The sequence below is a fragment of the Priapulus caudatus genome, unplaced genomic scaffold (assembly GCF_000485595.1).
Source record: "Priapulus caudatus unplaced genomic scaffold, Priapulus_caudatus-5.0.1 Scaffold210, whole genome shotgun sequence".
Taxonomy (NCBI): Eukaryota; Metazoa; Priapulida; class Priapulimorpha; order Priapulimorphida; family Priapulidae; genus Priapulus; species Priapulus caudatus.
The window spans coordinates 341,265-354,196 of NW_014577271.1; the positions used below are offsets into that span (position 1 = coordinate 341,265).

The following is a 12,932-nucleotide window of genomic DNA, read 5'->3' on the forward strand; positions in this document are numbered from 1 at the left end:
ACACACACTCGTTCACGCACACACGTCGCACACACGCGCTCACGCACACACGCGCTCACGCACACACGTCGCACAAACGCGCTCACGCACACACGCGCTCACGCACACACGTCGCACATACGCGCTCACGCACACACGTCGCACACACGCGCTCACGCACACACGTCGCACACACGCGCTCACGCACACACGTCGCACACACGCGCTAACGCACACACGTCGTGCACGCACACGCACACATGTCGCACACACGCGCTCACGCACACACGTCTACGGCTACGGGTACCAGTCTAGCTTGCTGCCAGCCGCAGTAGACGATCGATAAACCGTGCGCCTGCATGTACATATGCCCGTGGTAGATTACGAATGCTGCACGTGAACTCGGAAAAAAACGGAAAACGCGGAAACAATTCTGGGATCGGGGGAAAAGCGGAAATCCGGAAAATTTTCATGCCTGTACACCTCTTGACCTTTGACGTTTGACCCCCAGCTTCGACATCCCAACTCGTTTTCGGATTACCCCCTACGTCCCGACTTTCGAATCCGTACGTCGAGCCGTTTAGATTTGTGCCCAACTGTTGACGGACGGACGGACGGACGGACGCACGGACGGACGGACGGACGCACGCACGCACGCACAGAGAATCATGCAATTCTACAAGCTGCATCTGACTATGTCAGATGAGCTAATAATAGAGAAAATAACAGGAAAACTGAAAACAATGTCATTAAACTCAAAATCTTGTAACTTTGCACTGCTTGAATAATTGATTGATATAATAAACAAATCACTTCCCTCCGGAAAGTTCCTAAGGTAGGTTAAATGTGCATTTTAGTCATGATCTCAGTCTCTAACGTTAGCAACACTGGGCACAGTGAGATGTTTTGGTTTTTTCCCCAACAATACGAGATGTCATATAATTTATACTTGGCATAAACATAAGCATATTCACTCATCCCACAATGCTTCGAATAGGTTTCAATACAAATTCTTCTGAGGTATGATAGCCTTACTGTCAAAATGCTGCGATTGCTCCATGAGGAACTGAGATCCTTGAGTCCACTGCCTCTCTAACAATTGCTCCATTGTTGTGGGGAATGAGACGTGAGCTGCAGCCTGAGAGTTCTGGGACGAGGACAAGTTAGGCAATTGTGGCCCTATCAGCATCGAGGACTGTGAGGAAGACATTGCTGCAAGGCATGAATCATGTGTCACATACACACCACATCAAAAACTGCAGTAGTTTTTTCCAATGCTGTTAAAAACATTCGTCAATGTAAATATAAGAACATCTGATTTTTGTGCTAACAGAGAAATATCACTACGTACGTACGTTGAAAGATAGTCACGGTAATACAATATAGCTGGTAATAAAAACAAACATATGCAAAGCAATTCATAGCACAGGTGCAATTAATTGATAATTGATAAATGATGACACAGCAACAATGTGTACTATAAAGGAGCACTAAAAATCACAAGGTAAAACTGCATTTTTACCTAGCTGTTTGCTAGTACAAATTTATGCTTGTAATATTGAAAATTCTTTCTTGCTGAATTCAAGATACATAAGCGTAATTACTATGATAATACTAGACTACGTGCACCATGAAATTTAATCTTATCTAAATCTTGTACCTGACTGTACTGGCCCATTCTCTAAATTTTTCGTGATGTCCGGTGAAGACGCTGCATGGGAATGATTGTTTATGGCTGTGCTGCAATAACATTCTTAATGTTATTATTATTGTTATTATTATCATCATCACCATATCATTACTGATTTAATTATGTTACATCAGCGAGTGATAAAACATGTTTGAAAGCTACTCATTGCCAGTATAATTAATAATGTGGAGGCCACCAAATGATAATTTTCTATGAAAATAAAGTGTCTCAGTTAGATCCAAAATTGGTTATAAATACTTACACTGGCGATAATTCTCTACGTGATAAAATAGGTGTTACTCCCAAAAACTTGTCCTTTGTTGACATTAACACAGAACGCTAATAGGGTATACAAAGTAGACAAACTAGGCATAAATCTCGTATGTTTTACAATGACATGGGTACGAAATTGATGGCCTTTCCCATTTGAATACTGGGCAAGGACAAACGAGGTCAATGCAACAGATAAAGAGAAGGAAGACAGGCAAGAATGGTTTAACACCTGCAAGAATTTGTTGGGGACAGCGGCCTCATTGATAAAAGGTCCTTCATCATCTTAGTCCCAGTAGGCAGCTTTCCTTTCTTTTCGCTTGCTATCTTCACCTTCTGCTTTCTTTTCTCACCACTCTGGGACTTCTGCCGCTTGACACCATGTGTCAAGGGGTGTGTCGAACCAGACTGCTCACCATTACCTGGCAGACAATCAGAAAAGGCTTGCACCAACAGTTACATATATCACAGCTTGTCACATCTACCTGTTTCCTTCAATAAAAACAAATAAAATCAGTATAATATGGGCTTCTAAATTAACTCCCTATGTTCAACTTATTACAGACTAAGTCTGAGAGTAGTAGGTGTCAGAATCCCTATCCGAGGAGGACTGAGTGCAAGAGAAAGCTAGTACTACAATAGCAGTACAACACATCTGGGCACTACCACTGCAACCATTCGGGGAGCAACTTTTGGACGATATATACTTAAAGCTTGCATTTGTACATTTGGTTTTTAAATTCATTCGGCCTTGTGACAATTCTATGCCTGTACTTTACAGTATCAAGTGTGGTTGCCCTACAGAATAAATTTGCAAAGATATATTTTGCATGCCCAAAAGAGGCAAGATAAGATCGTAGTAATACTACAATAATGATTATCCATGCCATCATCATATAAGCACACCAACTATAAACGACATGAATTTATATCACCTGATTTCACTTTTAGCCATTGACATACCAGACTGACATACCATTAGCTGAAATGTGTACAGATTTCCTTCCTTACTGACAGCAAAATGTGAACAAATTCGGCTAATAAAAAAGAAGTCGAGAATTCATGTGCATTCTTCATTGTTATCTGTTTAAAAAAATAGCATATTTCGTAAAAAAGAAGAAGAAATCTCTGCTTGCTCAGAACATTACCTGACAAGCTAGGTGAAAATGTGGGTGCAGTAGATTTGTTTACGTCCGCAGATGTTGTGGATGAAATCGTCACATTTCCTATATCTTTGCCTAAGTGAGGTGAAAATTCACCTGAAAACATATAAGAAAATTAATAGTGTTGTCCATGCATGTTTACACTTTTCTTGTATATGTGGGCTTTATTTATGGACAGCATAGTACTGGTAGCTAGCTAAGAATATAGCAGTATATTTCGTGAAACTTGGAAACATATAGTAGATACATTGCATATAATTTAAGTGCTTTTCAAGTCAGTTATAAAGTCATACATCTACCGCTAAAGGCCAAGGTGCATGCGTAGAGGTACACTCACACGCACACACTCACACGCGCGCACACACGCACACGCACAGATGCACCCACACACCCACACACCCACACACCCACGCACGCACGCGCGCACACACGCACACGCACAGATGCACCCACACACCCACACACCCACACACCCACACTGACATGCACACATGCACAAAGTGGTAGGATTAACTACCACTTTCCATGATACAGACACAATACTCTCACTGCGTGACAACCTATTAAAACAAACTGGTTATTTTGTTACGAAAACCTATTAAACTTTATGACTACCTTTATATGAAAATGATTTCCTATTAACTCCTCGAATTATGGAGTACATTTATATTTAGAATGTATATGTAATTCTAAATAAGTGATTATTGCAGGATATAAGTTAGTTTAAAGGGTGAACGGTTAAAAAGTTTATTCAATATTACTATAATGGAATGACTGTCACTTTAAATCTGTTCACCTAGTAAGAATGCATGGGCAGTAAGCAAGGACCTGGAAGGGCAATGCCTCTGTTTAAGCAATATCCACCTAGGAGAAGTACGACACACGGACAAGATTATAGCTGCAGCACAAATCTCATACCTGGTTTTTGACTTTCTGTGTCGTGTGCTGCTGCTATATTAGTTCTCGGCAACATGTTCCCACTGTCTGCCAATAATGTATTCAAAGGTTCTGCCATCATAGAACACGACTCTTTAACTGAAACAGATCCATCCCATGAGAGTGTTAACATGTGCTATAGGACCAGGGTTAAAGGATTGTTGACATGTATATGAAATTATGCAGAAAATGTGTGATATTCAATATACTAAGCTTGAAAGTTATTATCTCTCAACTAAAATTAAAAATTTAAACAACTTGGGTCTCACCTACTAACGGCTACATTACTGATTACTCGATCCACTATAAAAACAACCATGAATTCATTCTATTATAGCCTATAAAACAGCAAGTGAACTAAAAACTTGCAGCTGCATTCCTGAGGGTTGCTACAACAGAATTTGAACATGACAATTTGAGCAACCAAACGCAAGTGTTTTGATATATAAATTATAGTATATACACTTGCTATTGAGCAAGCAATGTTGGTAAATGTTCAGTGTTGGAAAAGGATGAGAAACCATTGCTTTAACTAGAAATGGCAGTTGTCGCCAACTACATGTATCCCCCGTGATCTAGTATGAATGAAATATCTCTGTAAGGACGTAGAAAGTAGGTAAAGTCAAATAAGTCACAAAGACAAAGGTTTGTTACACAACTCATCTGTCTGAGATGTGCAAGTATGTTAAAATTGGTTGCCTTAGGGGTTTTGGCACGCGACACACCCTTCTCCCCAAGATGTTAAGAACGAAGTTGCTCCCAGCTAGTCAATAGGGCCCGAGTATAGGAGCGAAGGGAAATATACCAAATGTCAAGGTCAAGAGTCAATAAAAGCCGCAACGGGTTTGTAACTGACACACATCTCCCCAAATGTAAGTAACCAGGGTGGTTTGGTCAGCCAAGGTCAATTGTCGAGTTACTAGAGCAAGGAAATATATCAAGCAGGGTCAAGTCAAATAAATGTCGTATGACCTGGTTTGGGACGCTGCCGCACCTCCCGCCAAATTTAAGTATACCAAGTGTAGCGCTAGATCAATTAGGGCCCGAGTATAGAGCAGAAGGGAAATATGATCAGGGCAAGTAAAGCTCAAATAAAGGTCGAGTGACCTGTTGTACGCTGCGCACCTTCCCTCAAGATGGAAGTATCCAAGTTGTAGCGCTAGGTCAATGACCGAGTTATAGAGCAAAAGTAAAATGATCAAGTCAAGCAATGCAAATAAAGGCTAGACCTGGTTTTGGGGGTACGCTCGCACCTTCCCCCAAATTGTAATAAGCCCAATTGGTAGCGCTACAATAGGGGGAAGAGTATAACAAAGGAAATAGATCAAGGAAAGCAAATAAAGGTCTAGTAACCTTGTTTCGTACCGCGCACACTCTCCCCAAAATGTTACTAGTAGCAATAGCCGAGTATAGAGCGAAGGAAAAATAATCAAGGAACCAAGAGCAAAAAGTCGAGGACCTGGTGGACGGCACACACCTTCCCCAAGATACGAATACGCAATTTGTACGGGGCTAGCCAATAGCGCCGATAAGGCGGAAAGGAAATAGGATCAAGTCACATAAAGGTCAAAAAAGTCGTAGTACACTGGGCCACGTCAGAAACAAAATTTCTAACATTATCTTACATAACTCCACTCGTTAACCGTGACATAAAACATCGTAATGTTCACAGAACGAAAAATCTTGCAAATACCTCTAACATTACGAAGAGCCCAACCCTCTCATAACTTTAATATAATTGAAAATAACACATTTACACTACGAAATAGTGTACGAACTAATATCAATATATAGTGATATTATATTCTATAAAATGAATAAAAATTTTTTCTTGAAAAACACGTCAAAACATAATATCGCTGATAAAACAAAACAAACATTACAAAATGGCTATGGCATTTTTCTCGTTAAATTGCCATGCGCCACAACTCCTCGCTCTCGTGTACATGGAGATTTGTCTTGTTGTGCCAGAATAAATTCATGACCACGTTCATTTCATCAAAATAAGTGGTTACCAATCAATAAATATCATAAATACTGGTGATACAATAAAAGTTTAGAAAATGAATTGTATCGGATTCTCATCCAATCAGCAGCCTTGTGACATGAAATTATGAAGTTCCTGTTATCGTGAGTTTGCTCGTAGCTACGATGTGTTTCTGTCAACGCTACTCTCGTAGCATTAACATTAGTCGTAAGTGTTATCGTAGCATTAACATTAGCATTAACTTTACGATGTTTCTGACAACGGGCCCCTGGTTTTGGTACACTGCGCACCTTCTCCCCAAGATGTGTAAGTAGACCATGTTTGGTCACGCTAGGTCAATTAGTTAGAGGTCGAGTTATAGAGCGGAAGGGAAAGTGTCTGCGGCAGCGGCGGCGGCTGGACAGACATGAAACCATAGTATCCCCGCCGACTTCGTCGCGGGGGATACAATTACATTCAAGAGCTAAATGATGATAACACGTGTATACCTCTCAGCATCCAACTGACTAATAGTTAGATAGACAGTTTAACATAATTTCAAACATAGTTAATATAATTATAACATAATAATCAATTTGCATCAATTGCAAAGATAATTCTACTCCAGACAGGATGGTTATTGCCACATGCTTAATAGTCAACATAATAATGATGGAGAACTTTCTCACCTTCACATTTAATAACAGGTGGTGGTGTTCCTGCAACACTTGATTTCCTGCTCGAGCTTTTCCCTTTCGCTATGTTGAAATTAACATAATCAAATATGTACACATTAGTTACACACACACACGCACGCACGCACGCACGCACGCACGCACGCACACACACACACACACAATACTGTTCCACAGTGATTTAACATTTCTCATATGGGCCGTTTTCCCAACAGACTTTTAACACATTAAGCCAACCCCTTTTTACACTAAATATATTCTACGTTCTACCTGTATTCTGTGAAGTTAAATATTCATTTTATAGGACTAACCTTTCTCTTTCTCGAGTAAACCTTCAGTAAAGTTGGCACTACTTGGTGTGATTATGGTCTCGATGAAGTTTGCTGTTGTGAATTTTGGTGTACCAGCTGCAGAACTTGAACTCGACTCGTCTTTTTCGTGCAGCCTATCGCTGGCTTTCAGTGCTGGTGTGTAGTTCGTCACAGACACCGTTTCAGATGTCACTGATGGCTTTTTCTCTTTTATTTTCTTTGAAAATATCATATTATGTAATCAGTATACAAACTCTACCACATATACCCTCAATATTTAGATTTCTGGAAAACATGCACAAATAAGTCCTTTTTTTATTGAATTAACAATATAATCATAACCCGAGAGCAAGATTGCTCTATTAAAACAACAGAAAATGTTCTCAAACGGTCAAAATTAAGGCACAAAGTTTATTATTTTCAAAACTTCATAATCTTGAAATTATAGTGCCGTATAATGATGCACATGAAGTAAACCGAGTGAATAACTGCATATGTCAACAGTTTGGGCAACTGTTAAAGGGTTATAACTCAAACAGAGTAAATGTTTACTACATAAGCATTAGAATATGGCTGCAACATTTAAAATTATGTAATGAATTAATTTTAAATACCAGATTATAGTTTTATAATAGAAAAGCCCAATGTAAATATGCAGTAATACCCCACAATATCGAAGTAGTGCATTCCAGGCAAATAATTAATAAAGAGAATATCCTGAACCTGAATCATGGTTTTCTTATATGATAATTAGAGACATGTTACTATGGTGTATTTTAGAGTCAGCAGTTGTAAGTACCCCAATTAAGTTACATGAGTACAATTATGAAAGCAAGTAAACATTGTCAAACACATATATTGATTATTTCATTATGTAACACCCAGTGAGAATTAGTAGCATCTACTTCTAGTACAGTGTAGGCATGACACTGCTAACAGGAACACAAATATTCCATATGCACTGTGTATGTGTTTCCTCTCAATGCAAGAAACTGGTTAACAGACTACCACCACATTTCAAAGCTATACCACCTGACTTTTTGAGAGCTGGCTGTGAATTTTGTGTAGGAAAATGCAAAAATTCTTTAAGAGCAAACATTTGTTTCCTACCCCAAGCTGAAAGTTAATAATATGCAGAGTGCCAAATTAGCAAACTATGTAATCAGTATGGTCAAACTGCTATTACCTGAGTTTCTGTAACATGTGGCAATACTGTATGCATCTGCAATTTTTTGGGTATTTTGATACAACGGATATACACTTACTTTCTCCTTCTTAATATCTTTAACATCAATTTTCTTCTCTGGGGAGGATTCAGGAGAGGCATCCTCTGATGGCACTGGTTTAAATGCTGGGATTGTCTTGATGTTGTCCTTCTTTTGCTATGGAAAAAAAAACATTTTCTCTGCAAATTTGTAATTTGTTTTATCAAGAGCCCTTCAAAATCTGCTTTGGTTTGGTAAGGCTTGTTAAAGGGAGACTTTACTCTAGGTTCTAGGGTTATTTTCAGCTAATTTAGGTTATAATTACGCTACATAAAAAGTTTCATGGTTCAATCACCATTATAAATATTATTAAAAAATGTTTTAAAACTAACGACTACAGTTTGATTACAACGACGGTGGCGCCACTCAAAGCGCACGATCTGATAAGTTGTGCAAAACCACTTTCCAGCCAAGGGCTACAGACCGAGGGTGTTTCTTATTTACTCATTTAAAAGCAAAAGGATTGTAATATCTTATAAACGACATATAGTTTCAGTTATAATATGGATAAATTTGACCTAAAATGAATATCGTTCGGTTAAATAGCATTTAGGTATAAATATAATTGCACTTTTGTGATTAGCCCTCGGTCTGTAACCTGCAAAATAAATTGTCAAATACGCAACTTTTTCGGGGTGGCAGCACAGTCGCGGGTGTCATGGCGCCGTTCAAATTTCGTAGCGTTGATGTGTAAATAATTATAACAATTAAATTAGGTATCTGGTAACAAATACGTGTGGGTATAGACGATTTGTTATACAATAAGTACAGTTGTATGCAGTAAAATCCTAGAGGCTACTGTCACCTTTAACTACTTTCCTCATACATACTAAATCAATTTATTTCTACTCACAAATATTTTCTGCTTCAAACCATCCTATTAAAAAATTACTTTGATCAAATTTACTTTTTTTTAATTTCACATTAACATGTTAATCTACAAACTTTACTTTGAAAGAGTAAATTGTTTATTTGTTATTTATAGAGATTTAAAATTGAGTGACTAAATTTAAAGTAGCCAAATCATTACTTTGCCTTTTTTCCCTCTCTCCTTTCATCGGGAGTGCGTTAATTGTAATATTGAATTAATTCTCAGACTCAACCCTTTACTAGTATCTACAACATGAAAACCTGCTTCTTGCCTAGACTTCACAACACACATTTACTCCCACTATATGTTTGCCTAGCCATCTTAAATCTCTCACGTGTATCAACTCTCTCCCTCTCCCATACGAGAAGCATCAGTTTCACTTCTAGCACCCCACCTAATCAATGTAACTTTGTAACATATATATATATATATATATATATATATATATGACTTTTAAATACCCAAAAGCATTTAATAAAGGGAATTATCAGGGCTTAAAAACACTAACCAGTTTTTGATAGTGGTATTGACAGTAGCCACAGTATTTCACATTGTCCAAGAAATGACCAGCCTCCTCACAGAGAAGCCCTCCAGCTTGAGCACTGCAATTCAAACCACACGAGTTGCAAGTTAACGAGCCTACTTTGCAATTGCAATTTACTTTGCCTACTTTGCCTACTTTGCAATTTAGAATCATGAGAAGTTAGCACAAACAGTAAAATTTTATTTACATACAAGGTGGTCAGCCTAGCTAGCATAGATACAATTTTACTGCATACCATGTTACGTGAAAGAACTGCCGGCAACCACTCTTGTTACATTGCATGCATGCTCCCTGAGTGGCTCTACTCTCTTTGCCTTGTTCTTCACAAATGTAGCAAACCTACAAAACACTACAAATTTAGGGCACATATTATGCATACTAGTGTTGTCAATCGGTTGTAATTTTGTAATCGATCATCGGTTGGACCCAAGTAACCGATGATCGGTTACAATCGGTTACTCGGGGTGTTGAATGCCTGCGTGTGCGTAACGTCGTGCGCATGTACGTGTGTGCATGTATGTGCTTGTTTAGCCCTGTTTACTCTTTGTTTTGCAACAGCCGCCCCCCTCCCCCCCCGTTTGATTTGGCACTGTTTATAGTCTGTGTGTATAAATACTGTTGTTAAATAAAAGATAACTCGTATAGTGCGATGATATCTGCTGATTTCCATACTTTCGCCGAAGTTTCTTGTTTCAAGTTTTTTTTTTTTTTAAATAAAGATATTTTTCCTTTTTCTCCGAAATACAATCGATTATGATTTTGATAACGCAAGCGCTTGTTCGAAGCATCTGTTCAATCCGATGATCGAGTTAATGAATCCGATGATGCGGACATCGACAGGAATGCATACTCAACACAACATAACTATACTTGTAAGTACACATGTGTGCTGATGCTTAATTGTTCCATTGTATCAGGATAGGTTCAAAACTGGAAAATATTCCTGGATATAATATTAGACAACGACATTGGACAACACGTCTGCGATCTGTAAAGTGAATGCGTACAACAGGATCAGCCAATAATGATAATGATGATGACGATGAAATCATAACATAACTAGAAAGGGCAGTCTGTCGGCTCAACTACATGTAGTCCCCTGTGTTCGCCCCAAAGATGTGTAAGTATAACGAAGTTTTGGTCGGCGCCCTATGTCATTAAGCCGGGCCGAGTTATAGAGCATTAAGGGAAATATGATGAAGGTCAAGGTCAATGTCCATAAAGTTGCAGTGAGCCTGGTTCCGGTACGCGACACAGGATCCTTCTCAGCCCAAGATTTGTAAGTATATCCAAAGTTTTGGTCTCGGCTATGGCTAATTAGGGGCCAAATTATAGAGCGGAAGGGAATTATGATGCAGGGGTCAAGTAAAAGTCAAATAAAGTCGTAAGTGACCGTGGTTTTGGTATGGCACACGCCTTCCCCCAAGATTGTAAGTATACGAAGTTTGGTCAACGCTAGGCGTCAATTAGGCGGAGTTTGGTAGGGAGGCGGAAGGGAAATATGATCAAGGGTCAAAGTAAGGTGTAGTGATGCCTGGTTTTGGTAGGGCGCTAAGTCAATAGCGGCAAAGTTAGAGAGCGAAAAAGGGAATATATGATCAAGGTCAGGAAGGTAAGGTCAAATAAGGTCGCAGGACTGAGTTTGTAGCGGTCTTGCTGCACCTTCTTGCCGCCAAATGGTAAGTATACAAAGTATTGGAGCGCTAGTCAATTAGGGGCGCCGAGTTAGAGAGCGGAAGGAAATATATCAAGGCTCAAGGTAAAGTCAAATAAAGTCGCAGTGCCCTGGTTTGGTACGCTGCTCACCTTCTCCCCAAGGATGTGTAACGTATACGCAAGGTTTGGTAGCGGCAGGTCACAATAGGGGCGAGTTAGGAGAGTGGAAGGGAAAATATGATACAGGGTCAAATAAAGGCTCGCAGTGACGCTGGTTTGGTACGCTGCTTCACCTTCTCCGCCATCGATGTGTAAGTAATACCAGGTTTTGGTAAGTGCTAGGATCAATAGGCTGAGTTATAGAGAGCGAGGGAAATATGATGCAAAGGTCAAGGTCAAGGTGACTAAATAAGTCGCAGGACCTGTTTGTAGCGCTGCTCACTGCTTCATCGCCAAGATGTGTGAATTATACCAGTTTTGTAGGCGTAGTCAATTAGGGCCGAGTTATGAGAGCGACGGAATATGCATCAAGGTCAAGGTAAAGTCAAATCAAAGTCGCAGTGACCTGGTTTTCTGGTACTTCTGGCAGCAGCCTTCTCCAAGAGTTGTGTAAGTAATACGCCAGTTGGTCTTGCTAGGTCAATTAGGGGTCCGAGTTTATAGACGCAGATGAAATCTCTGCGGGTCGGACGCGCGCGGCGGCTGGCGGAGACTGAAACCATAATATACCGCGTCGCCGACTTCGTCACGCGGGATACAATAATTAATATCATAATAAGGCAGCAAGCAGTGACAGCAGTGCAACGAAAAAAAGCAATGACAAACAATGGCAACAACAACAGCACAGCAACAACACCCACAAGCACAATAGCATTATGAAATCCATGCTATCATAACTTATTGAATCTCTCATGTGGCAACCAATGACAGAATTATTGGTTCCATTGTCGTCACATCCGGCAAAGCGTACTTCAGGTATATATAAGGCGCAGACAACGTGAGCCCCCTCCCGTGTCCGTCGTAGCTTTAAAAGCAACCTTACTCTAGAAGAACACGAGCTTCACACTTCTGAAAAATTTCGTGTTGTTTTTTATAAATATCCAATTCATAAAAATAATTATACCTATTAATAATTTTTTTTTTTTTAATATAATAATTATAAAATTATTATATTCTATTTTTTCTTACTTATTATTAATTACTTTAATATTAGGATTTTATTATTATATTCTTATTATACACAGTAAGACAGGCACTGATAAATGAATAGAAAATTTTAATACGCTGGCAGCCGCTTTTGTGATTGCAATACAGCAGTCCAAACAAGAGATCAACATACAACAGGTAATGGAGTGAATGGAGTAATGGGTTGATATTGTTCTATGACAAACCTCGAATATCTAAGAAAATTGTGCTGCAAATGCATCGTGGAAAGCAGAGAGAGGGTGTTGTTATCATTATTGGCAAACCATCCTCCAGACAAACTTATATGGATTTAATTAATAACCTGGCAGATTGTAATTAGCTCAATATGAACAACATCTCAGTCGAACAATAGTGAAGCAACATAGAATACAAGATTTAGA

The 12,932-nt window shown here is 39.2% G+C and overlaps 1 protein-coding gene across 2 annotated transcripts in view; it reads right to left on the reverse strand.

Moving 5' to 3' along the window:
* Positions 1-12,932, reverse strand: part of LOC106807367 (protein AF-10-like) — a 33,337-nt gene that overhangs the window by 8,512 nt on the left and 11,893 nt on the right. Inside the window, exons 1-11 of one of the 2 annotated variants that reach the window (XM_014809684.1) lie at positions 12,243-12,313; positions 9,926-10,029; positions 9,655-9,748; positions 8,276-8,392; positions 7,011-7,227; positions 6,694-6,762; positions 4,021-4,137; positions 3,088-3,198; positions 2,172-2,361; positions 1,640-1,719; positions 1,015-1,191 (exon numbers count right to left, since the gene is read on the reverse strand). In XM_014809684.1, the coding sequence (XP_014665170.1) occupies positions 1,015-1,191; positions 1,640-1,719; positions 2,172-2,361; positions 3,088-3,198; positions 4,021-4,137; positions 6,694-6,762; positions 7,011-7,227; positions 8,276-8,392; positions 9,655-9,748; positions 9,926-9,972 (1,219 nt within the window). In that variant the 5' untranslated portion in view covers positions 9,973-10,029; positions 12,243-12,313. Of the gene's footprint in view, positions 1-1,014; positions 1,192-1,639; positions 1,720-2,171; positions 2,362-3,087; positions 3,199-4,020; positions 4,138-6,693; positions 6,763-7,010; positions 7,228-8,275; positions 8,393-9,654; positions 9,749-9,925; positions 10,030-12,242; positions 12,314-12,932 lie in introns of those variants that run through there. The other variant, XM_014809683.1, reaches the window with a different exon arrangement.